Source organism: Sus scrofa, chromosome 14 (assembly GCF_000003025.6).
Source record: "Sus scrofa isolate TJ Tabasco breed Duroc chromosome 14, Sscrofa11.1, whole genome shotgun sequence".
Lineage (NCBI taxonomy): Eukaryota > Metazoa > Chordata > Mammalia > Artiodactyla > Suidae > Sus > Sus scrofa.
In genome coordinates, this window is record NC_010456.5 from 51,132,979 (window position 1) to 51,158,604 (window position 25,626).

At 51.7% G+C, this 25,626-nt stretch overlaps 1 protein-coding gene across 16 annotated transcripts; it reads left to right on the forward strand.

Annotated features, from left to right (window-relative positions):
* On the forward strand, window positions 133–25,626 carry CDC45 (cell division cycle 45). Of its 16 annotated transcripts, none has more exons than XM_001929624.7 (19): window positions 138–609; window positions 740–799; window positions 1,459–1,551; window positions 3,183–3,320; window positions 4,089–4,235; window positions 8,157–8,212; window positions 9,417–9,465; window positions 10,305–10,366; window positions 10,979–11,029; window positions 11,553–11,672; window positions 12,729–12,860; window positions 13,109–13,207; window positions 13,819–13,980; window positions 19,859–19,997; window positions 20,070–20,153; window positions 20,410–20,528; window positions 22,924–23,000; window positions 24,967–25,032; window positions 25,497–25,626. In XM_001929624.7, exons 1-18 carry the CDS (start codon window positions 559–561, stop codon window positions 25,029–25,031), a joined length of 1,704 nt encoding a protein of 567 aa, XP_001929659.3. In that variant the 5' UTR covers window positions 138–558; the 3' UTR covers window position 25,032; window positions 25,497–25,626. The 16 variants fall into 16 exon arrangements, 10 of the variants coding, with proteins under 10 accessions (XP_001929659.3, XP_020929777.1, XP_020929780.1 ...); XM_021074124.1 differs by having other exon boundaries at window positions 139–609; window positions 3,183–3,520; XM_005670938.3 differs by having other exon boundaries at window positions 146–609; window positions 8,154–8,212.

Consider the following 25,626-nt stretch of genomic DNA (forward strand, 5'->3'; position numbering starts at 1 on the left):
CTCCAGAAGAGTTTGATGGGATTAACGCCCCTTCCGCTTAAGTTACCCAGAATGCACGCAGACCTCCGGCGTCTGCCGCGGCCATCCAAGACTCGGGCGGAAGTAAGACACCCTTCCGCCCTTGAACCAGGCCGCGAGCCAATTGAAATCCTAAACGGAAGCACTCTTTGATGTACACACGAATTTAATTTGCAGAGGGAAGGTTTCTTTTTTCTAGAGGTCTCAGTGAGGGGCAGTAGGCTTTTCTTCCCAAAGTAAAGATAAACACCGAGCGTCGGGTTTCCAGTTAAACGGAGTCAGCGTTAACATGCGCAACCACCAGCGCGTCCAGCCTGTGGCAGATGCCCCTTTGGGGCAGGCCGAAGTCTTCCAGCCGTGAACGGCGGAGCGCTAGTGCCCGCCCTCCAAACAGGCCAATCAGAAAGGAGAAAAGTCTGGGAGCCGAGGGTCGCTGGTTTGTCCCTGGGCCAATCGAAAGAGCCCTGATTTGGCGGGAGTCTTGACGGTTTCCGGGCTCTCGGTCCCCGCGCGCGTTCGGGCTATCCCGCCGCCGTGGCCATGTTCGTGTCCGATTTCCGCAAGGAATTCTACGAGGTGGTCCAGAGTCAGGTGATCCCTGCCTTGGGCGCCCGAGGCCTTGTCGGGGAAGGGCTGAGGGGGTGTGGCCGTGGGGGGCGGGAGGGGCCGGGATTCGTGTATAAACGCTCGGCAAACTCGCTCCCCCCCTCCCCCCCGGTAGAGGGTCCTTCTCTTCGTGGCCTCGGACGTGGACGCTCTGTGCGCTTGCAAGATCCTTCAGGTGAGGCTGCAGACCTGGCCGGCGGGCGGGGGACAGGGCAAGGGAGGGGAGGGACAGGGCAAGGGTGGGGGTCAGGGCAAGGGGAGGGGGGACAGGGCAAAGGGAGGGGGGAACAGGGCAAGGGGAGGGGCGGGGCAAGGACCCCCTCCTGGGCGAGAGCTCGGCCTGGGGCGAGGGCTCTTCCCTGGCGGGACAGTGTTGGGTGGGTTAGAGGAGAACTAAGCAGAAAGCAAGGAGACTAGTTAGTGTGTCTGCAGTAACCTAGGCTGCATCGGGGAGACCTGAGACCCGTAGCGGCTTCTTTCTGTGGGGTTTGAGGCAGAGGGCTGCGGGCACCCTGGTGTCATAAGCAGTCCCGGAGATGACGATTCTTGTTAGAAAAGGTCGCTGCACAGAGTGTAGTGTTTCCATGAACTTCGATTAGGCCCTTGGGTCAGGATCCGCTCAGAAAACCTAGGTCAGCTTTCCAACCGTGTTTTCCTTTAGTGGTTTTCAGCGAAGTTGACAGAATGGTACAGTGAACATTTGTGTGCCCATCATCAACATTTTACTAACCTTACTTTATCAGGTGTTTTTATCTTTCAACTCTTTTTTTTTTAAGTGCATTTCAAGGTAGATTGCAGACATCCTAATAGGTTTTGAAAATACTCTTTCTCCAGGCCCTGTTCCAGTGTGACCACGTGCCATATACGCTGGTTCCAGTTTCTGGGTGGCAAGAACTTGAAACTGCATTTCTTGAGCATAAAGAGCAGGTATGAGAGATGCATTTGAGAATAGTAGGCTTCTTTAGGGAGTTCCCTTCGTGGCTCAACAGTTAACAAACCCGAGGATGTGGGTTCGATCCCTGGCCTAGCTCAGTGGGTTAAGGATCCGGTGTTGCCGTGAGCTGTGGTGTAGGTCACAGACATGGCTTGGATCTGGCATTGCTCTGGCTGTGGTGTAGGCTGGCAGCCGTAGCTTTCATTCAACCCCCAGCCCAGGAACCTCCATATGCCGCAGGAATGGCCCTAAAAAGCAAAAAAAAAAAAAAAGAGAGAGAGAGAGAATGGTAGGCTTTTTAAAACTCAACTACAACTTCTTAGCACTGAGCATTCTATTTCTCTAATGTGTTGTGTATATTTTTTACTAGAAATTTGATTAGGCCCTATGGAAAAGTGAGCTATATGTCTGGGTGACTTGACTTATCCTCAAATTGTGGAGACAAAGTCAACAACGAAAAAGAGATAATGAATGTGGAGGGCTTCTAACTTTGATTAGAAGACACATTTCATTGTAAGGTGTTTGGAATTTGGCAGGTTGATTTGATAAGGCCTAGTTAAAATTATTTTAGATTAGGGAGTTCCCACTGTGGCTCAGTGGTAATGAATCTGACTAGTATCTATGAGAACTCAGGTTTGATCCCTGGCCCTGCTCAGTGGGTTAAAAATCTGGCGTTGCTGTGAGCTGTGGTATAGGTTGCAGATGCAGCTCAGATCTGGTGTGTCTGTGGCATAGGTCAGAAGCTGCAGCTCTGATTCAAACCCTAGCCTGGGAGATTCTATCTGCCACAAGTACGGCCCTAAAAAAGACAAAAAACAAACAAAAAAATTATTTTAGACTAGAGTACTGTTTTACGTTTATCTTTCTAAGAAGATGAATCCCAGTTTCCAGGTGGGAATCTAGGAACATAACTTTTCCCTTGCAGTGTAAGCAGTAAAGGCTGGGACTCCTCCCACCTCTGCATGGGGCCATGATGAGAGCGGGCACGTCTCCGACCTCACAACCCCCCCCCCCCCCCGCTGCCCAAGGAGGGGCTGGAGTGTGCATGAGGGTCACTGGAGTTTCTGGCCAAGATACATCCTCACCTGGAGCGCCTATCATCGCAGGAGGGAACTCTACCAACTCAGCATTACAAGGAAAGGACTTTTTATAGTGACAGGATGTAATAAAAGGCTTAGCTTAATATTTAGGTGCTTGTTAGTTGTGGGCTATGCAAGGATTGCTAGCAATTTAAGCCTATACAACACAATTAGCACGGAGAAGCAGTTCATCACAATAGAGTGTCAGGTCAGGAGAGGCCCGGTTACACATATGACCTCTTGGTCTGTCCACCTCAGCTTCTACACCCCATGTGTGAGTCTCAAGTATGCTCAGCCTCTGTCTGCTCCTCACTGAAGCAGGGACACCGTAGGACTCCCCTTACAGTGTCGTGGAAATGAAATAGCGCACAGAGCTGTTAAACACTTGGCACAGGCCAGCCTCGGCCACAATGGACCCCTCGTCATCGGGGCCTCGCCAGCTGGCAGAGGCTGGGTGCCGTTCAGTAGGGCTCAGGCCTCATGCTGCAGACAAACAGGCTCCTCCAGGTGCTCGCTCACTCATGGTGCCCCTCTTCTTTTTCCAGTTCCATTACTTCATCCTCATAAACTGTGGCGCTAACGTGGACCTATTGGATATACTTCAACCCGATGAAGATACCATATTTTTCGTGTGTGACACTCACAGGCCAGTCAATGTTGTGAACGTGTACAATGATACCCAGGTAAGCAGGCCTTTGGGGCCCTGAGTTCTATCCATCTGTCTGTTCCCTTTTTGTGCATGGACAGCACTGCATCTGGTGTTCTTGGCAAGGAGCATGGCCACCTCTCCAGTAGGAGCTGGAGCAGCCTGAAGATGAGAACCCGGTCTTGTCCATCCTGGATGAGAAACACAGCATATACCCTGGAAGTGCTCAGAGTGCATGTATGGAACTTGCTCGACCTGGGAGGTGTAGGGACCAGAACCCTACCCTGAGTCTTTGCTCCCAGTTCAGGCCAACCCAACCTTAGTGAATATCAGGAGACCTCAGAGATGCCCCTAAATGGGGCAGGGACGTGCCCTACTTATCCAGGGCGGTATAGGGACCAGGTGTGAGAGGCCATGGTGAGCCTGGCTTGGCTCTGACTCACTTGCTCCTGGAGCCTGAGCAGAGCAGCCACCTAGCCCTTCTCTGAGTCTCCACAGTCTCTGTGTCCTCTGTCCGAGGCCAAGTTGCAAGGCGTTCACTTTGGTGGCTGTGTGTGTGGCCTGAGAGGGACCTTTTTCCCAGACTTAAGGGACTATACCTGTACCTCTGTGCACCATGTGGCACACAGATCCCAGTGCCTCACTGAGCAGAAATGAAGATGAGAAAACATCTAAGAGTCTGAGTTCTCACGTGGGGCTCTGCTACACAGGCCAGTCAGGAAGTAAGATTTTGTAAGAGATAAACACTATGGATAGTTTTTGGTCAAGGAGAGAGGAGGTTTATTGCTTTTTGTTTGAATCTTAGATCAAACTGCTTATTAAACAAGATGACGACCTGGAAGTTCCTGCCTATGACGACCTCTTTAGGGATGAAGAGGAAGATGAAGAACATTCAGGAAACGAAAGCGATGAGGGGTCAGAGCCTTCTGAGAAGCGCACACGGTTAGAGGAGGTGGGTTCAGGCCTCTCACCATGATCTTGAGGAACTCGGGGGTTGCTCCTGAGGTCAGAGAGCAGCCCGAAGCCAAAGGCCTTGGCAGAGCTGGGGGGCAGCAGGCACGGCTGCTGACTCAGGGCTCTCCTCTCCCCTGGCTGTGCGGCCTTGGGCAGGTTTCTGACTTTCTCTGAGCTTCGGTATCCCTGTCTGTGCCATAGAATCCCGGCTGATGAAATGAAACTTGGTACTGCTCAGCTTACCACCTAGGTAGCAAACACTTTCTAAAGCTGCACGAAGAAACAGTAAGCAGCACAAGCGGCCCCTCTCTTCCCCAGTCCCTCCAGTGTGTGCTCACTGTGGAGGAGCTGCAGTTCTAGACCATCACCCCAGGGGAAGTATTTTGTGGATAGATACCAGTGGTTTGCACCCAGTGGGCCTGGGGCCTGTGCACTTCTGCGAGATGTAGGATTACTGGTCGTTGCTGCAACGGGAAGGCTGAGATTATTCTAGTGCTCAGTGTTGTGAAGAAGTGGATGCCTCTGGCTCTGGGTCCTTGCTGTGCGGACTGATTTGCCTCTGGGATGTTCAGGGTCTTCCCCTCATCCTTGGCCTCACAGGGCCATGTCTGGGACGTCTGGACACTGTCCACTGGGGGGCGTCCTGCTTCCTCGGCTCGCCTGCTCTTTCTAGAGTGTCGGGTCCTCTGAGCAAGACTTCTCAGACCCACTCAGATTTCTTTCCTCTTGCCTGGCTCTTTACCTCTTTGTTCTATTTTCCAGCCAAGTTCTGGTCTTTGTCTTCTGATCTTTGATTTCTAAGAGCTCTTTCTTTTTACTACAAGCTTCAGGGGTACAGCATTATAGTCCAACATCTGCACACACTGCAAAGTGCTCACCACCCCAAGTCTAGTACCAGCCGCCACCATATGGTAGATCCCGGTTCCCTTCACCCTCGTCCCTGCCCCCCACCCCCACCCCCCGCCCCAGTAGCAGATCTCTGTATCCATGAGTTTGTGTTTATTTTCTCTGTTCATTTGTTATGTGCAGATTCCACATATAAGTGGTATATGATTTCTGTCTTTCTCTGTCTGGCTTATCTCACCTGTATGGTGATCTCTAGGTCCACCATGTTGCTGTAAATTGCATTATTTCTGTGGCTGAGTAGTATCCCATTGCATAAATACACGACATATTCTTTATTCATATCTCTGTTGATGGACATTTAGATTGCTTCCATGTCTTAGGTATTGTGAATAGTGCTGCAGTGAATACAGGGATGCATGTATCTTTTCAAATCATGGTTTTCTTAGGTAAATGCCCAGGAGCGATATTGCTGGATCATATGGTAGCTTTATTTTTAGTTTTTTTGGCCAGGCCAGGGATCGAACCACACCTCTGCAGCAACCTGAGCGGTCGGATTCTTAACACACTGCACCACCGCGGGAATTTTATTTTTAGTTTTTTAAGGGACTTCGGTACTGTTTTCCAGAGTGGTTGTACCAATTTACATTCCCACCAACAGTGCAGGAGAGTTCCCTCTTCTCCACACCCTCTCCAGCATTTGTTATTTATAGACTTTTTGATGATGGCCATTCTCCCTGGAGTGAAGTAGTTTTGATTTGCATTTGCATTTCTCTAATAATTAGTGATGTTGAACATTTTTTCATGTGCTTGTTGGTCATCTGTCTGTCTTCTTTGGAGAAATGTCTGTTTTAGTTTTCTGCCCATTTTTTTACTTGTTTGGTTTTTTGCTAGTGAGCTGTGTGAGCCCTCCTGCCCAGGCTTGGGGTCCCACAGTGTCCCACAGCCACAAGGGAAGGGGACAGGACCCTACTGTGCGCTCTGGGGAGGGTCAAAGAATCCTTGGACCGTGGGGGTTTTGTTAATCAGCTTTACTGACATTTAACTTCTACACAATAAATTTCTCTAGGTCTAATCTGATGAGATTTGACAATGTGTAAAGTCATGTCACGACAGAGAACAGAAGAGTTCCATCACCCTCCAAAAGTTCCCTCAGGACCATGGCTTGCCTTTTTGCGGGGGGGGGACACCTGAAGCACATGGAGGTTCCCAGGCTAGGGATTGAATTGGAGCTGCAGCTCCCGGCCTAAACCACAGCCACAGCAACGCCAGATCCGAGCCAAGTCTGAGACCTATACCACAGCAACACTGGATCCTTAACCCACTGAGCGAGACCAGGGATCGAACCCACAACCTCATGGTTCCTAGTCGGATTCGTTTCCGCTGCGCCACAACGAGAACACCTCCTTGCCCTTTTTTTTTTTTTGTCTTTTCTAAGGCCTCATGCGCAGCATATGGAGGTTCCCAGGCTAGGGGTCCAATCGGAGCTGTAGCCACCGGCCTACACCAGAGCCACAGTGACACTGGATCTGAGCCGTGTCTGTGACCTACACCACAACTCACAGCAACACTGGATCCTTAACCCACTGAGCAGGTCCAGGGATCGAGCCCAAATCCTTATGGATACTAGTCATGTTCGCTAACCACTGAGCTATGACGGGAACTCCAAGTTGCTTCCCTTTTGTTTCTGAGTTTGTTCCATGGTGTGGACCCACCTCGGTTTGTTTAGCCATATACTCCCTGACGGGCATCTGGGCTATCTCATTTCCGGCTATTGTGAAGAGAGCTGCTATAAACATTTGTGTGCAGGTTTGTGTGAACATGAATCTTCATTTCCCTGGAATGGATGACTAAGAGTGCATTTGTTGGCTTCTGTGGTAGTTAATATGTTCAGTTTTTTAAGAAGCTGCCAAACTTTCCCAGAGTGTCTGTACCATGTTACCTTCTGACCAGCAATCTGTGATGACCCAGTTTCTCCCTGAGGAGTGTGGCTCCTTCTTAGCACTGGGCACCATACCTGCCCTCTGACCCCACCCTGGTGGGAGGTAGGGAGGGGCACTGGGCCTTTGCTGTGGTGGATGGGGTGGGACCATGGTGTTTCTGGTGGTGGTGCAGTTAGAGTTGAGCAGTTATCCTCTAAAAGTTTTCTCTTTCAAGGCCGGTCCTTCCTGGTTCTTTGGCTTTTGTTGGGGATTTTTTCTTCTATCGGTGTTTCTGTGTGGCCAGCTTCTCTGGAATATATGAACAAAAAGGAAAACTCTGGGAACTCCCTACTGTGACATTCCCAGGTCCTGGGACCCTTGGCTGGTCAGCCTTCCTCTCCACCTTTCAGACTCTTTTCTTTTTTTAAATATGCACTACCAGGATTTCTAGGTACATTTAGTGTATGAATAGAGACAAATACATCTACCTATCCTTCTACAAGCAGAAGTCTAGAGACTACAGATTTTAAAACTGCGCCCTCACCTGTGCCTTTATTGTGGGAAGAGAAAGAGGTTGTGCCTGTAAAATTAGAATAGTTGCTGGAAACAGTGGGGTTAGGATGTGAGGAATAGGAGCGCTCTCTTTTTTTTTTTTTTTTTGCTTTTTAGGGCTGCACCTGCAGTATATGGAGGTTCCCAGGCTAGGGGTCGAATTGGAGCTGTAGCTGCCAGCCACAGCCACAGCAATGCAGCTCCGCTGCATCTGTGACCTACACTGCAGCTCATGGCAACACCAGATCCTTAACCCACTGAGCAAGGCCAGGGATCAAACCCACATCCTCATGGATCCTGGTCAGGTTCATTACCGCTGAGCCATGACAGGAACTCCCCGTGAGTTCTTTCTAACATGGTGGGAAAGCGGGGACGTGGCAGCTGTGGGCTTTTTGTGGCTCACATGGTACTGGGACAGTGGATCTGGGGTGTCACCTAAGCAGATGCTGGGGAAGCGTCCAATCCCATCCACAGTGGCCACGGGGCTGAGGGGCCCTGCCGTCCCACCAGGGGCAGGCTGTACCCTCAGTGGCTTCTGACAAATTGGATCCTTCTCAGCCAAACTCCTTGGCTCACCTTTTGTTCTCTTTGTCCTATATCAGGAAATCGTGGAGCGAACCATGAAGAGGAGGCAACGAAGAGAGTGGGAGGCCCGCAGGTGAGGGTCCTTCCATCAGCAGCCCTGCCTGCGGGACAGCTGGGGGTGGGGGGTGGGGTGAGTATCACTGATATGCCTGGCTTTTCCTTGGGGGCTTTGTGCATTTTTTTTTTCCATTTTAGGATAATGTGTTGAGTTTAGAGCCTTTGGGCCAGTGTCTCTAGGACTGAGCATGTGGCCCCTGCATTGGGGAAAAGCTCAGGGACCCTCCATGTCACCTTCATGTCCCATGAGTGATGGGCTGGGCTCAAGAGCTCCCAACACCTGCCATCTGTTAGGGATGACAGCCCTGGTCCCTCGTTTTAATAGTTTTCTAAATCTAGATACTTTTCTTTACAAATTCAATAGATGGAATTGTATGAAACTCCTCATAGAAAAAAAATTGAAAAGAAAACTAAGCTATCCATAGTTCCTCTTCATATTGCAAGTTAAAAAACTCAAGTGCTTTAAATGAAAATGTTGGAGAGGATACTCTAGCTCAAGGTGAACATGCAGCAGTGCGCTTGCTGGGAATTCCCTGCTAATTGCATCCCTATAAGGCCTCGTGGGTGTCTGAGTGTCCAGCCCCTGCCCTGCTGCTCCATCTAAGGGCGTGCCCCTGTCAGCCCCACTTGGGGAGGCTGGTTGTAAAATCATTTGGGGAAGTGCAGGAAAGAAAAGTGAATATAATCCATTTTCACTAATAGGAAGAGGTTCCAGCTTTGGATTGATCTGCCCGGGGTTGTCTGTGCTTGTGCACGTTTTACATCATCACACCTAATTTTGCACTTTTCCACGTAATAGAACCATAGTTCGGAAATCTCCACAGGCCTTTGTAAAGTGCACGGTGCCGAACTGGCCTTCCCCTTCTTTGTGAGCTGGAGGTTGCTTTCAGTGTTCTGCGGTGACTGTCAGGCTGAAGCAAACAACCTTGCACACCGCGAGGCCTGTCTGGCTTGTCCCTTTGAACTGCTGTCTTGCCTTAACTTCTTGTGGGGAGTGGAATCTGGGACTGTGCCATTTTACATCTTTGGTAGCCACACAAGGTTTGTGCCCCGGTCACTCCCTTCCCAATGCTGTACACTTTCAGTCCTTGGAAGAGTCAATAAGTGAAAACAAATGATTTCGTTTGGGTTTCTTTGAGTATCGTCCATTCTAGCATTTTTCCCACTGTTTGTTTTCCTATTCTGCTTCCTGTTGAAGACCTACTTTTGTGTCTTTACAGAAGAGACATCCTTTTTGACTACGAACAGTACGAATACCACGGGACGTCAGTAAGTCCAGATCCCGGGATTCACTGCCATGTCCGGACTCTAGGGGGCACTGTCCTAAAAGAGGAGGAGGAATCAGCAGAGGTTTTAGAGCCCCCGAGGACTGGTTTAAATCCAAGCCTGCAGCTTCCACCCTGTGGCCTGAGGGGAGGATCTGCTCTTAGCCTCTCCTCCTGGGAAAAAGGGAGATAGCAGGCCTCACTTCAAAGGCAGTTGTTGGGATGGCCTCTCACACTCAGAGGTGCTCAGGGAACAGCAGCCACTCTTTCTGTTCATCATCAAAAAACAGAACGAGCCTGCGCTGATTTCTGTGCAAGAAGATGAAACTTGATTTGTGTGTTAGGATTTTCATCAGAAAACCCAGTGGGTTGATTCTTGTGCTGCTGAGCAGAGCTCAGGGCCTTAAGGGGACCTAGAAAGTGGTTCTAGTAAAAATCCTGTATTTAGTCTCAGAATTTGACCTGGGGCCTTGGCCTCTGAGCAGGTACTTCAGAACCCCTTTTGAGATTGGTTTGCCCTTGGCGGGAGGATTCTGAGCTGTAGGTGGGTTCACGGGTGGAAACAGATGCATGGCTGGGAAGCTCTCTTGGAAACCAGTTTCCTTGGAGATGCTGAAGTCAGGCCAGTGTCTCACTGCAGACAGGGCTTTAGGGTCTCCTGGTCGGACGCTGATCTCCTGGTCTCCTTCTGGAACCCAGACCATCTTCTCAGAGGAGGCTGGACGCTTCCATTTATAGACCGCCCTGTCGGGAGACCTCTTTACAGGGACCTGGGCCTGGGAGTGTGGGTCTGGCCCTGCCATGAGCTCGGCCACTTTGGCCTCAGGCTTCTCTTCCTTGCAGTCGGCCATGTTGATGTTCGACCTGGCGTGGATGATGTCTAAGGACCTGAGCGACATGCTGTGGTGCGTGGCCCCAGTCGGGGCACAACTTTCTCTGCATAGCCCTGTCCTCCCACACCAGGTGAAATCTGGTGTAGGGGTAACCATTGGCCCACCTCTGAGTCTGCCACACTCAGCGCACTGTGGCATCTGAAGGTGGGTTGACTGGGGACTGAACCTGCAGAGCCTGAGCCAGGGGCAGTAGTTCTGGCCCTCCCAGCCCTCTGCCCTGGGTCCCAATTTTCTCCTCTGCAAGGTGACAGTCTGGTGAGGTTCCTGGCCCTGACCACCTCCAGTGGGGACTGTGACAGTCTGTGTTGAGTCAGAGCCCCAAAATGGCAGGGGGCTGGGACAGGGCCTGGCACTGGCCACGCCAAGGCCCAAAGGTGCTGTCACCCTGTGCCAGAGAGGGTAGCCTGCAGCCAGGCGAGTCAGGACGCAGGTGTGGGGGCCTGCTGCCCTTGTCATAGGGGATCTCCCTCCTGGGTACTGAGCATGCCCACAGTGGTGACAACCCAGTGGGAGCCCGGTCACCTGTCTGCTCCGCAGGGTGAGACTGCTGGTCTGATAGAGTGTCTGGGTCAGGTCACACAGTACCACCTGCCCTGTTCAAGACTCCATCTCATCTCCTTCCAGGTGGGCCATCGTTGGACTAACGGACCAGTGGGTGCAAGACAAAATCACCCAGTAAGGACGTGCTCCCTGAACTGTCTGCGATGGTCCTGTGCATGGCCTGGCTGCAGCTGAAGTTGCAGTGGGGGCTGAGGGGCAGTGTCCCTGAAGGCTTTGGTGCTCTCATCTCTCTTACCTCAGAGTGCAGATGCCTGGGGCAGTAGGCCAGCATCCCTCCTTCTGGCTGCTTGGGTGCCATCATGTGGAGACTATACCCCTATCCCAGGGTCCCTCCTCCTGCTCTGGGTTCCTGAACTTTGCAGAGGCCTATGAGCCCCCGATTCCTGTTGCACCCACTCTGCCCTGCCCACTAAAGCATCCTGGTGGCCCCTCAGGTGAGGCCCTGCTGTCAGTCCTGCTCAGTGGCCCTGGATGCGGTCTGCCCACTGCCCATGGCATCTACCCAGGAGGGCAAATGAGTGAGGCTGGCAGCCACCACCCAGAGGAGAGTGTGAGGGGGCAGCTGGCGAGGCCAGCACGCAGCCCTCCCGCTCTGGGTGCTCACATCCCCAGCCCCATGCTGCATGGTCTCTCCCAGGATGAAGTACGTGACTGACGTGGGCGTCCTGCAGAGGCATGTGTCCCGGCACAGCCATCGGCACCAGGATGAGGAGCATGCGCTCTCCGTTGACTGCATGCGGATCTCTTTCGAGTATGAGTATCCTTGTGGCTCAGGCCTCCTGGTCCCTGTCTGGCCTGGCCATGCAGCTTTGCTGTGTTCAGAAGCATTGCATATATCAGGGCACGCTGGGTGCTGCACACACTCAGGTGAACGCACATGGGACCCCAGCGGTTCAGGTAGTTTAGCAGGTTCACACACTCATGTCAAGCCAGGTGGGAAAACTGTAAGAGGTGTGACTACAGAGCTCACATTTCAGGAGAAAGACGTGAGGCCTTGGGGAGCAATGTGGACCATTGGGCCACAAGGCTCAGGAAAGTGTTGGAGAGGCTGAGCCACGCTCAGGGGAGGGAGAGCTTAGCCCATCGTCATGCAAAGGTCCTGAGGTGAGCTTGAGGAGGGGGCTGGATCTTGGTGCTTAAGATTATCCTGGGCTGCCAAATGAAGGGACAGACTGTGGCAGGCGTGGGTGTGAGCCATGGCAGTGGTCTCACTGCATTGATGGCAGGAATGGGGCCAGCCTGTGCCTGCTCTGGGATGGCTGGAGACCACAAAAGAGAGCTAGGACAGGTCGGGAGAGGGATATAGTGCCCCCGACAGGTGTAGGAGGAGGTGCCAGGTATGGGGCAGCCAGGTCCTGACATGTGACATCCAGGGACCAGGGCATGCCTAGATGTGGGCAGGGAGGACAGTGGCCCTAGGATCTAGCCGTCAGGAGGGGCAGGCCTGAGGGCAGAGCCCACCACATGCCCAGAGACTCTCGGTGTGGGTGAGAGGAGGCCTGCAGGGGTCAGGACCATCCTCACAGCCACAGTCGTGACCAGTGGAGAGCTCGTGTAAGATGTGGGGTGAGGAGGAGGCTGTAGGGTCCCACAGAGGCCTGGGCTAGTGGCATGTGCTGGGGCCTTCCAAGTCCTGTGTGGCTACAGGGCCCCATGGATAATTGTGCTTGGCCACACGTCATAGACTTTCCATATGTGCAGGATTCGGCCAAGGTTGAATTGCTCAGGTCTCAGAGGATAACTGGTTGTGCAGGAGGTGGTCACAGGGTGGTCAGATCACTGTGCAGCCACAGCTCCTTGACCAGAGGCCCAGCCTCCGCCTGGCACTCTACCAGCACTGGTCCCTGCATGACAGCCTGTGTAACACGTGCTACACCGCAGCCAGGTTCAAGCTCTGGTCCCTGCACGGGCAGAAGCGGCTCCAGGAGTTCCTTGCAGACGTGGGGTGAGTGAACGTTGAGGCTCCGAGGCCCTAGCCTTAAGTCCCCCAGGTAAGGGCCCCTCCTTGGAACCAACTGGGTTGTAACATCCAGCTAAGTTCCTCCTCACTCAATCCCAGAATCTGGTCTGAAGGCCACACTGGGGTGTCAGTGGAGGCATCACACCAGGAGCCCCTTCTTTGCATCCCATGGTGTTCCCATGATTTCTGCTTGAAGCCAGGCACCTCCCTTGACTAGTGCTCCCTCTTTCCAGCCTCCCCCTGAAACAGGTGAAACAGAAGTTTCAGTCCATGGACATCTCCTTGAAGGAGAATTTGCGGGAGATGATTGAAGAGTCTGCGAATAAGTTTGGGTAAACATGCATTGAAGCTTGGTTAAGGCTTCAGCTTTAACCACATTCCGAAAATAACAAAAAAAAGAAAATGAGAATGCACAGATAAGCATGACCTGACTAGCCTTCCCCAAAGTTTTGAGTTCTCTTTGGGTTGGAAATAGGACTTCATAAAGTGCCTGAAAAGTCTAGAATCCTTAAATCCCGGGGCGGAGGTGCAGACCTTTGAGGTCAGCCCGGCCTTTTCCTCACTGGACCCTGGGAAGGGTCCACTGAGGTCAGGCTCAGGTGAGATCCTCTGGTATTGCTGGAGGACTTGGGCCAGGCTGCCCTGGTGCCCTGGGGTGCAGGAAAGGACCACACGTACCCCCCTCCCCCGCACCCACAGTCAGCTGCTGCGCTGCCTGACGAGCTGTCAGCTTTGCACCAGGCACCCAGGGCCCCGGTTTCAGGGCTGGTGTCAGGCCTCCTGACCCCCTGCATTCTCTGACTGGAATGGCCATGCTACAAGCATCAATGGAGGCTGGGAGGGAGCGTTAGTGCTGGCCTGGCCGGCCTGAGAGCTCACCCCAATTTGAGGACACTCCTGTGCACATGCAGAATGACAGCTGTGTCGCTTCCTCCTTTTGCAGCATGAAGGACATGCGCATCCAGACTTTCAGCATCCATTTTGGCTTCAAGCATAAGTTCCTGGCCAGTGATGTGGTCTTTGCCACCATGGCGCTGATGGAGAGCCCCGAGAAGGACGGCTCCGGGACAGATAATTTCATCCAGGCTCTGGACAGTCTCTCCAGGTAGTGCTCAGGGCTGAGGGCCACTTTCCCCACCGGCCACTTCCAGCCCTTGGCCTCACACAGGGGAGGCAGTTCACAGGGCCCCCGGGTGTGGGGGTGACTGCATTCTGCAGTGAGTGCTCAAGCAGGGGTTGGGGTCTCAGTCCAGCAGAGATGGGGGGCGCATGAAACATGTGGCCTGCCTGTGTTGAGGATGTATCACTTTCTCTTTTTTGATTTAATGTTTTTGGCTGTACCCTCACCATGCAGAAGTTACCAGGCCAGGGATGGAACGCAGGCCACAGCAACAACCACAGCTACAGCTGTGACAACACTGGATCCTTAACCACTGGGCCATCAGGGAACTCTGTGTGTCACTTTCTCTTGAATCCTTTTCTTCTCTTTTCTTTTTGGTTTTTAAATTTTTCTTCTTTCTCACTTTCTATATCTCTTCAGGCATTATGGGGTTTTATTTCATTCCTGTGCTTCTTCCGAGTTCAGCCTTCATTTCTCAATTATTTTTCTGCTATTTCTTTTTTTAAATGATTTTTTATTTATTTTTTTTATTTTTTGGTCTTTTTGCTATTTCTTTGGGCCGCTTCCACGGCATATGGAGGTTCCCAGGCTAGGGGTCGCCAGAGCCACAGCAACTCGGGATCCGAGCTGCATCTGCAACCTACACCACAGCTCACGGCAACACCGGATCGTTAACCCACTGAGCAAGGGCAGGGACTGAACCCTCAACCTCATGGTTCCCAGTCGGATTCATTAACTACTGCGCCACAACGGGAATTCCCTTTTTCTGCTATTTCTAATTTTTTCCAACCTCATTTCCTGAGATGTCCTATATTACTTTTTTAATGTCTTTCAGCTTGTTTTGAAATAGAGCATTACAGTTTCGATCTTTTAGGGGCATGCATTTCTGGTTAATTTTCATTGTCAAGAAGGAGGCTATTGTCTTTGTTCTCTTTTTTCCAACTTTAAGAGGTGACTGTGGTACTTGTCTGTTGCTCAGATTTTTGTGAATTTAGTCTTCCTGACTTTTCCGGAGGAGGCACAGTTCACACGGCTCTTCCAGCTTCACAGAGTTTCCGTGCAATGTTAAAAATGGAGGGCCTGCTTTCTGGGGTTTCCTGATCTGTTCACTTTTTTCAAACAGCTTTACTGAGCTATAATTCACACGCCATATGACTCACTCATTGAAAATGTGCAATTCAGTGGCATTTAGTATATTCACAAGGTTGTGCAAACATCACCACTATTTAACTTTAGAACATTTTCACTGCCTTCTTTCCTCAGCCATTACCTCCCAAATCTGCCATCACCCCATCACCCCAAACCTGTCGTCTACAGACATTTCATATCCATGGATTCAGACACTAGGTGACCCTTCTAGACTGGTCTCTTTCACTGTGAATACTGTCCTCAAGGGTCATCCATGTTGTAGCCCATCAGAATGTCCTTCCTTTTTATTGAAAATAATATTGTATTTTAGGGATGGACCATTCATCAGTTGACGGACATTTGGATAGGTTCCACCTTTTGACTATAATGAAAATACTCTCATTAAAACACATATGTGAGTTTTGTGTGGAGAAGTTTTCATTTCTCTTGGTTATATCATGGGAGTGGAATTGCTGGGTCACGTGGTGATTCTGTTTCACCTTTTGTGTAACTGCCAGACTATTTCCAGAGCGAGACTTCACCTGTAATATGTCCCCACATGCAGCAGATAGGAGTTTGAGTTTCTTCATATACTCAGCAACACTTGTCATTGTCTTTCTGGGCGCAGCCGGCCTAGGTGTGTGAAGTGGTCTCACTGTGGCTTTGATTTGCATTTCTCAGTGGTTAATGATGTTGAGCAGCTTTTCATTTGCTTATTGGTCATTTGTGTATCTTGTTTGGAGAGATGTGTATTCAAGTCCTTTGTTTTTAAATTGGGTTGTCTTTTTATTATTGAGAATTGTATTATATAATCGAAATATAAGTCTCTCAACACATGTATATTTGCTAATGTTTTCTCCCATCCTGTGGGTTCTCTTTTTACCTTTTTAATTTTGTCCTTTGAAGCACAAAAGTTTTTAATTTTGATATGTTTGAGGTGTCTGTTTTTTTCTTTTGTTTCTTGTGCTTTTGGTGTCTCATCCAAAGTGATGAAGACTTACACCTATATTTTCTATAAGAGTTTTGTAATTTTAGCCTTGACATTAGGTGTATGACTCATTTGAGGTTAATTTTTGTGTCTGCTATAAGGAAGGGATCCAGCTTAATTCTTTTGCAGGTGGGCATCCAACCGTTCTAAAAGCATTTGCTAAAAAGACTTCTTTCCCCCACTGAATTAATTTGGCACCCATGTTGAAAATCAGTTAGCCATAAATGCGGGAATTTATTTCTGGATTCTCCTCTCCCATCCATCCACATGTTTGACTGTATGCCAGTACCACACTGTTTTGATTACTGTAGTTCTTTGGCAGGTTTTGGCTGTCAGGTTCCTTGAAATTCCACATGAATTTTAGGATCAGCTTGTCAATTTCTGCAAAGAAGTCAGATTGCACGGAATCTATTGATCAATTTGGGGAGTGTTGCTATCTTAATAATATTAAGTGTTCTAATCCCTGAACATGGAATGGTTTTCAGTTTACTTAGATTCTCTTTAATTTCTTTCAACAATATTTTGTAGTTTTCAGAGAATAAACTACACTTTTATTAGATTTATTTCTAAATTTTTTGTTCATTTTGATGCTGTTATGGACTTGATTTCACTTTTGGTTTGCTCATTACTACTGCACAGAAATACAATCAGTTTCTGTATATTAATCTTGTCCTGCAACCTTGCAGAACTTGTTTATTATTTCTAACCATTTTTTTGGTGGCTTCCTTAGGATTTTCTGTATACAACATCACATCAACTGCAAATAGAGATACTTTTACTTCTTTTCTGATCGAACTGCCTTTTACTTCATTTTCTTGCCAATTGCCTGGCTAGAACCTCCATGACGGTTCCAGTATGTTTCATCAGAGCCTCTGCCTGTCTTTTCCAAGTTGTTCTTAGGCTCAGTTTTGATCCCACCCTCAGTCGGTTCTCCTCAGTGAGGGGCCCAGGGTGGCACAGCACTCTGGCCCGTCAGGTGGACCTCCGGGAGCTTGCCTGCTCCACCTCCTGGTCTTTGCGGCCCTCACACTCACCTGCTCTTGGGTAGGGCAAAACTCCTCTCAGTTGCCTAGAGTTTTCATCTTTCTTAGGTCCCTCTGCCTCCCTGTTCCTTCCCACTCTGATGATGACAGTACACATCTTGTCACCGGTTGGGGTTCTCTTCTCACCTGCTTATATTCTGGGATCTGTGGTGTGCCTCACTCCCTTATGTTGTAAATGTGGGCCCCCGGTCTTTGATTTTATAATGGAGTTGCTCTGTTTTTATCTAGAAATATGGAAAAATCAAAAGACTGTACTGCCAACTACTGCTGCCTTTCTTCTAGAATTGACAGACTGTCTTAGCCATTGTCTCTGACTTCCTGCTATGACAAAAGATCATTTATCCCACTTCTGTGCTCTTTCCCCTCCTGTCTATAGTTGAGCTACTATTTTTAGCTCCTTTTAAGTAACATACTTGCGGCTTTTCTCACCAGTGTCTCCTCTCCCTGGTTTGTAAGAAAAGGGTGTTTGCACCCCTGGTTTTCTCCTGCCCATACCTTCAAACTTCCAGTATGTGAAGATCCTTTCAGGTGTTCAAGGTTGATAACACTTGATCATGCAGCAGAAGACAGAATGTGAGTCTTCTCATCCTTGGCTATAGGTTGATTCTAAAAGATGAAGATCAATAAATAGTGTTACTTGGTTGTGCTAATAAAATTTTTCAGAGTCACTAATGTGTGATGATCATATTCCCTTCAGGCACAGCTCTTTGTTTTTCCTGGAGCTCTTAATTGCCTCCTTTATCATATCCGGTTATCCCAGCTCTCCTTCCAGCGGGCAGTCCCTGAACCCCTTTTGTCCAGGAGCTTTGTCCTCTGGCTCCCCAGCCCTGTGGCTCTCTAAGCCTGCCAAAGGCACCACCACTGCTGGCCCAGACTGCCCCCGGGGTGGATCCAGCAGGTTGGAATCTTCATCTGTTTTTTTTTTCATCCCCTCATTTTGCTAGAGCATGATTCTCAAGCAGCTTTTAAAGAAAGGGCACATTTCTGATGAGCATTCTGAGCTCTTGCACATCTGACAATATCTTTCGTCTTTCCTGTCCTTGTCTGATTGCTGATTTAGCTTGTGCAGAATTCAGGGTTGCAGTAATTTCCTGTTGAACCTAGATTCCCTTGCTCTCTGTCTCCCAGCTGCCAGTGACGCCAATGAGAAGTCTGAGCCACTTTGGTTCTGTTTCTTTGTAAATGCACCCCCACCCTACCGGAAGCTTTCAGGATCTCTTTTATTCTCAGTGTTCCAGAATTTTCTGGTGATATCTGGAGTGGCTCTCATTTCATGCATTAGATGGAGTTTTTATTTATTTGCTTTTTAGGGCCGCACCGGAAGCATATGGTGGTTCCCAGGCTAGGGGTCGAATCGGAGCTATAGCAACACCAGATCCGAGCCTAGTCTGCAAACTACACCACAGCCCATGGCAATGCCAGATCTTTAACCTGCTGAGTGAGGCCAGGGATTGAACCCGAAACCTCGTGGTTCCTAGTCGGATCCATTTCTGCTGCGCCACGATGGACACTCCTAGATGGAGTTTTTAGGTGAGCCCTTTCATTCTGGCGGAATGCTTATTATAGCAAGGAAGATTTTCTTGACTTTATCCTCTAGCCTTTAAGCGAATTTTTTATTTGTTGCAACCATTTTACTTTCCACAAACACATCTCAGTTTCTGATTTTTCCTTTCCATAGCATCCTATTTTTAGTTTATTAATGTATTTCCCAAATCTCTCTGAAGATACTAATTAGACTTCATTTTAAGCTTTCTTTTGGTCTCCAAATTATCTGTTTCCTCTAGGGCCATTTTTTAAGGCCACAGGCATTTCTCCAATGTCTGGTGGTCTTCCACATTCAAGACGGGGGCAGTGGGGAGTCCTCTTGTGGCTCAGCAGGTTAAGAACCCAACATTAGTGTCTGTGGGGATGCAGGTTTGATCCCTAGCCTCACTCAGTGAGTTAAGCATCCCAGTGTTGTTGTGGCTATGCCGTAGGCTGGCAGCTACAGCTCCAATAGATCCCTAGCCTGGGAACTTTCCTGTGCCAAAGGTGCAGCCCTAAAAAGGTAAAAGGAGTTCCCGTCGTGGCTCAGTGGTTAACGAATCCGACTAGGAACCATGAGGTTGCGGGTCCAATCCCTGGCCTCGCTCAGTGGGTTGAGGATCCGGCGTTGCCGTGAGCTGTGGTGTAGGTCATAGACATCGCTCAGATCTGGCGTTGTTGTGGCTCTGGCGTAGGCCAGAAGCTACAGCTCCAATTCGACCCCTAGCCTGGGAACCTCCACTTGCTGCGGGTGTGGCCCTAGAAAAGACCCAAAAAAAAAAAAAAAAAAAGGCGGGGCTGTGGAAGACCAGCAAGCCCTGGGTCTCTGGATGAAGCCTGCATCTTGGTGGGTGGGGAGCCATCATGACACTCGGGGACCCTTAACTGCTGGGAGCTTAGGCTATGCTCCCAGACCTCACTTCTCCACAGAGGGGAGCCCTCCTTTGTGTTGGGGAAGGGAAAAATCCATCTGCCAGGCAGGGCACCTGCTGGCTTTCCATCTCCAGTTCTCTGATGCCAGCCCCCTGCCCACTTCCCACAGCCACTGCTCTGGGCTTGTACAGCTTTCAGTCCTGCCTTTCCCAGGACGGCAGCTGGGGAGGGAGAGGAGTGAGCTCTTTCCCCCAACCCCTGACCCAGTTGTGACCTGTGCTAAAGCTGTGTGTCTGCCATGTTTCAGGAGCAACCTGGACAAACTGTATCATGGCCTGGAGCTTGCCAAGCAGCAGCTGCGAGCCACCCAGCAGACCATCGCCAGCTGCCTCTGCACCAACCTCATCATTTCCCAAGGGCCTTTCCTCTACTGCTCCCTCATGGAGGTCAGCTCCCTGCAGGCACCGGTGCCAACCATGCCTGCCAGTGGCCCCCTGACCATCTGCCCCCCTCTGCAGGGCACTCCCGATGTCATGCTCTTCTCCAAGCCAGCGTCCCTGAGCCTGCTCAGCAGACACCTGCTCAAGTCCTTCGTGTGCTGGGTGAGGAGTGGGTGGGCACCCCCTTTCCTGAGCCGTGTTCCTCAGCTGAGCCAAGGCCTCCGCTTCCCACCCACCCTTGTGCTGCTGCTGCTAACCGACCAGGTCACTTGTGAGGAGAGGCCTCACATGGGCTGGGGCTCGTGTTCAGCAGAAGCAGCTCAGGGAAGGAAGGTTGGCTAAAGCCACTGTGGCACCCAGGCACCAGGCAGTGCGCTGGCCCCACGAGCTGTGACCAAGGTGTGTTTTCCCTCTGCAGACAAAGAACCGGCGCTGCAAGCTACTGCCCTTGGTGATGGCCGCACCGCTGAGTGTGGAGCAGGGCACCGTGACCATGGTGGGCATCCCGCCGGAGACTGACAGCTCGGACAAAAAGAAGTGAGTCCTGGGGGCCTGTAGAGGTGTTGGTCCATGGATCCTGCTAGTTGGCAGTGTTTGCCCTCAGCGCCAGGCCATGGATGGCCTTTTCCACCACGAGGCAGGGTGGTGGGGGCTTATGTACACAAGGGGGCTTTACGTACGTGGGCTGCAGGTTAGGGCAGTGTCAAGTGTGTGCTCAGTGGGGCCGAGGGCGAGCTGCCAGGTCCAGCCTGGGGTGTGCAGGGAGGTTCAGCAGCAGGCAAGCCCCAAGGATGGCAGTGACCTGCCCTGCCAGTCCCCCGAAGCCTGTCCCAAGCCCTGGCAGCCAGTCCTTGGGGCCTCATTTTGAAAGCACAGGATGGAAACCAGCACTGGGGCTCACAGATGAGGGCTTGTCTCTGGGCTCCAGGTAACCCAGTTTCCTGTGAGTGACCTGAGGCCTCTTAGGAACCCCACCCCAGCACGGGGAGGGGAATGCAGGGGTGGTGTGGGTGTCCAGCCTCCAGGCGAGGGCATCCAGCTACCCCAGGAGGGCCAGGGGCCATCCCACCCAGGATGGGTGGCAGGGTGCCCAGCTCTCCAGCCTGGGTGGGACCCCCTGCCCTCCTAGGGCCTGAACACTTTCTTGAGGAGCAAAGAGTTTGCACTGAAAAACCCGAAGGGTCAGCCACCCCAGAAGTTAGGCTTGACCTGCAAGGTACCTTGAGACCAGCTAGGTATCATCTTGGAAATACTTATGAATGGTCCTTCACTGACATTAGAGGAGAGCCGGGCAGCGCCTCCCATCCCTACCCCACCCCCGGAAGTCTGAACCCCAAATGTTGACATGTGCCAATTGCAATGGAAAGCTGAGTTACAAGACTGAAACACAGGATGGCTCCCTGTGGTGTGGAGTGCCCACCTGCCAAGATCACTTGTACCTCTGAGGTTTAGGGATGCCAGCCTCTCCTGGCAGAGCGCTTGCAGGGTAGAAGCAGCTGGCCGTGGGGCCCTGGCTCCCCTCTTTTCTTGGCCTTTTCTCTGTTCAGAGTCTAGGAAACCCAGTTGGGTTTCAGTGGCTTTTTCATTTGGTTTTGTTTTCTCACTTTTTCACGAATGTCTTTGTGGAGGGGACTCTAACAGCAGGTGGCTTGCTGAGTGGAGGGGACAGTCCCTGTCATCCCCATTGGCTGTCTAGACTGTGTTTAGCTTTCTTTCACAGACACAGGCTTTTCCTTGCACAGGCTCATCGCACACTCTTGAGAACCTTTCCCACGTCTCCTTGCATCTTTCTGACCCTTCCCCCCACCCCAGACCTGTGTTGGCCCTCAGGCAGAGTGTGAGGGGCACCTTGATTCCCCCCACTGCCTCTCCAAGCTCTGCACAGCTGGAGGACTTGGTGACTACTACCAGAGACTTCCTGTCGCTGTCCTCAGGTGTCTGCCTCCCTGGCGCAGTCGGGACCCTGGGCCTGGGCCTCACCAGCACGTCCCAGAAGGTGACCTTGGTTGGACACCGAGTGGGGGCTGAGGACCACCCCATGTCCCAATCCTCTCAGTTTCTCCAGTTAGCTCCTATTAGCCTCTGCCTGGAGGACACTGGATCTGGACCAGGCCCAGCTCCACTACTGTGAGCTTTGACCTCCTTTGGTGTCTGCAAAGCCCATTTAACAGTGAACGGGGGACAATGGGCTTTTAAGACAAGTGCGTCCATGCTGCTGGGCTGCTTTCCAAGGCTTCGCCATGGTCTCAGAGTCAAAGTCACAGGGGTAGCAGCTGACCTGGGGCTCCTAGGCTGGGTTCCCAAGGTGGCATCATGGCCGCCTGCATCCTCACTCAGGCTGCCCATCTGTGGCTGTGCTGGGCAGCGGTTAGCTCTATGCCACACTGTCTCCTGGGAGAGCAGCCATGGAGGCTCGTCTCCTCTGTCCTCCGTCCTCCCCCAGAGCCCCTTCTCCACTACTCTCTAACTCCACGGCAGCCCTGAGCCCCTGGGCTGGATCCATGTTCCCCGTGTCTCCACTGAACTGTACCCTCTTGGCAGCTCTGGCTAGTCCACACCAGGTGCCCCTAATCCCCCAAACACCCTGTAACCCTTCTCAGTCCCCCAAGTCCACTAAGACCCCTGTCGCCTCATAGCTCCCACCGAGCCTCTGCCTCTCACTGCCCCAGCTGCCAGCACGGTGCCGGCCTGAAGCCAGCTGCATTGGGCAGTGGGTGTGAGGCTCTGGGGGATGCTCATGCCGAGGGCCAGAAAGGGCTCGGTGGGATGCAGGGGTGGGAGCAGCTGTGAGATGGTGGCTGTCCAAACAGTGGCCTGAGCCCTCAGAGGGCAGGGGGATGGCTGGTGAGGAGCCTAGTCGAGTCTGGCATGTCCCTGGGCAGGGAGGGTCCATAGTAGGGACAGTCCCCAATGAGCCTCTGTGTGTCCCCAGCTTTTTTGGCCGGGCGTTTGAGAAGGCGGCAGAGAGCACCAACTCCCGGACGATGCACAACCATTTCGATCTGTCAGGTAAGTATCCACTGCCAAGTCCTTCAGGGTCAGTGCTGGCTTTGGAACCAGGGAGGTGCTGGTGCTGCCCTGCCAGCAGCCCCCAGGTGCCACACCAGCTCTGGCAGCTCCAAAGGCCCAGGCCCTGCACCTTGACCCTGACAGGCAGGCCGGGCTCTGTACAATCCAGCCTGAGCCCACTTTACCAAGGAGCCTGGGGACTGGCCAACAGGGCCTCCTGGGCCCAGCCTCACTCCTCAGTGTCACCTGCCACTTCTGTGGGTGCAGAGACAGCAAGGCCTGCAGCAACGAGGGCACCACCTCCGCAGCCGTGCAGGTCACACCATGGTGCCCTGAGACTGCTGTAGGGTGGTTCTGTGGAGACTTTCCTGTAGGCTGCCAGCAACCCCCACTCCACCCACAGCTTCTCTAGATGCTAGTGTGAACATGGTTCACATTTGGCCATGTTTGCTCCTTTTTTTTTTTTCTCTTTTTAGGGCCATACCTGTGGCATATGGAAGTTCCCAGGCTGGGGCTTGAATTGGAGCTGCAGATGCTGGTCTATACCATTGCCACAGCAACACCAGATCCGAGCCACGTCTGGGACCTATGCCACAGCTCATGGCAACACCGGATCCTTACTTAGCCCAGTAAGTGTGGACAGGGATTGAACCCACGTCCTCATGGACCCTATGTCAGGTTCTTAACCCGCTGAACCGCTGAGCCATGTTTGCCTCCTATGCTTGCAACAAATTTCAAAGTAAAGCAGATGTTTGGCACTTAACCCCGTGTTAGTGAGATTGGCTGCTGTGACAAAGTGCCACAGACTGGCGGGGGTTAAACCACAGAAATGAATGTCTCACTGTGTGGAGCTGGACATTTCAGGTCAAGGTGGCAGGGCTGGTTCCCCCTGAGGCCTCTCTCCTTGGCGTGCATTCGGCTGCCTTGACTGTGTCCTCATGCGGCTCTCCCTCTGTGTGTCTGTGTCCTATCCTTCCTGTAAGGACAGTAGATTAGATCAGGTCCCACCCTAATAACCGTATTTAACTTGATTCCCCTTTTAAAAGGCCATTTCCAGGTATATTCACATTCTGAAGTGCCGGGGGTCAGGGTGCAACATGGCAAATTTGGGAGGTTGGACTTCAATCCATGGTACCCATCTCTCAGAAGGGACACCACCTCCTGATCCTCAGCGAGGACCAGTCACTGCAGTCAGAGCCCCAGCCTTCAGCCCATTGCCTCGGGTGTCCAGAGCAGGCATCCTCCTGCCTGGTCCTCTCAGCTGTGGCCCCGTGTTGGGTGGGTTCACTCCAGGGGCAGCCCCCTGACTCCTGTCTCATGCCTGAGACACGGGACAGGTTGGTGCTGGCTGGCCTGAAGAGTGTGCCAGCTCTTCCACATGGGGAGCTCGGGGCTTCCCCTGGGCAGACAACTTACAGAGGATATGGTGGGAGCTGTGACCTGAGGTGTACAGCTCACAGGACCAGGCCGGCCTGGCTTTGCCTGATAAGGGCCCACATGCTGGTCCGAACCTGATGGCCCACAGAGGGGGCAGGCCACACTGCATCCCCTCCTACAGAATAGAGCACTGGGGCTGAGGGACAGGCCAACGCAGGAGGAAGGTTGGCCTCCTGCCAGACCCCAGGGCCTCTCCCACCACTCAGTTGCAGGGCTTTGTGTCTGCAGGGTGGGAGGCTCCTCTGTTGGGTCTGTGGTATTCAGAGTGTCACATCATGTGTTCCCTCTGTTGGCTGTTACTGTCCCCTGGGTCCTCCCCACAGCCACAGCCCCTACCACATCGATGAGGTAGCTGACTGTTTCTGAGGGTTAAATGGGCCCCAGGCCATCAGGGAGCAAAGGCGCTGTGGAATGTGGTGGAGGGCTGTGGCCGCGGGGATGTGGGAGTTAACCTGACAGTTGACGGCTTCTCCCCTTGCTCTGTCCCTGCTCCTCCCATCCCAACCATGTTTTCCTTTCATTACTGCAGTGATTGAGCTGAAAGCCGAGGACCGCAGCAAGTTCCTGGATGCACTCGTTTCCCTCCTGTCCTAGGGTGAGTCGTGGGGGCAGGCAGGGCTCCTGTGGAGACCAGGGCCAGTGCCTTTTTCCCAAGGCTATCTGTCCCTGAGCTGGCGTCAGAGCCACAATGGAGCATTTTGAAGGAGCTAATTTCATTAAACTCCTGGGATCCCTTCAGAAAGAGCTGACATTTACCCTCCTGTGACCACAGGGTGCTGGGCACTGCTGGGAATGAGGGTCGCCAGGGCCTCCTGGAACCTTGCTGTTCTCACCCCAGCATCAGGCCCTGGGCTGGAGCCCACGGGGGTGTCTATCCAGGCTCTCATGCACTTTTGAGAAGGCAGAGCTGGTGGCAGCCACTCAATAGAGGGTTACAACATGCGAGCCTGTGATACCCACACATCAGAGAGAAGACCTGGGCATTTAGTTTGGTTAATCTGGGATACCATCAGAATTGTTAGAAATTTACTTATTTTTTCTTTTTTTTTTCTTCCACAGAGTTTGATTTCTTCAAAAGTGACCTCCTATTTATGTTGGCTGGCTTTTATTTAGATTCTAAGTTATAGGCGTAGTTCTAGATGTAGGAACAGTGGTTTTTAATGGAATAAAATGCTGATTTTAGGTTTGA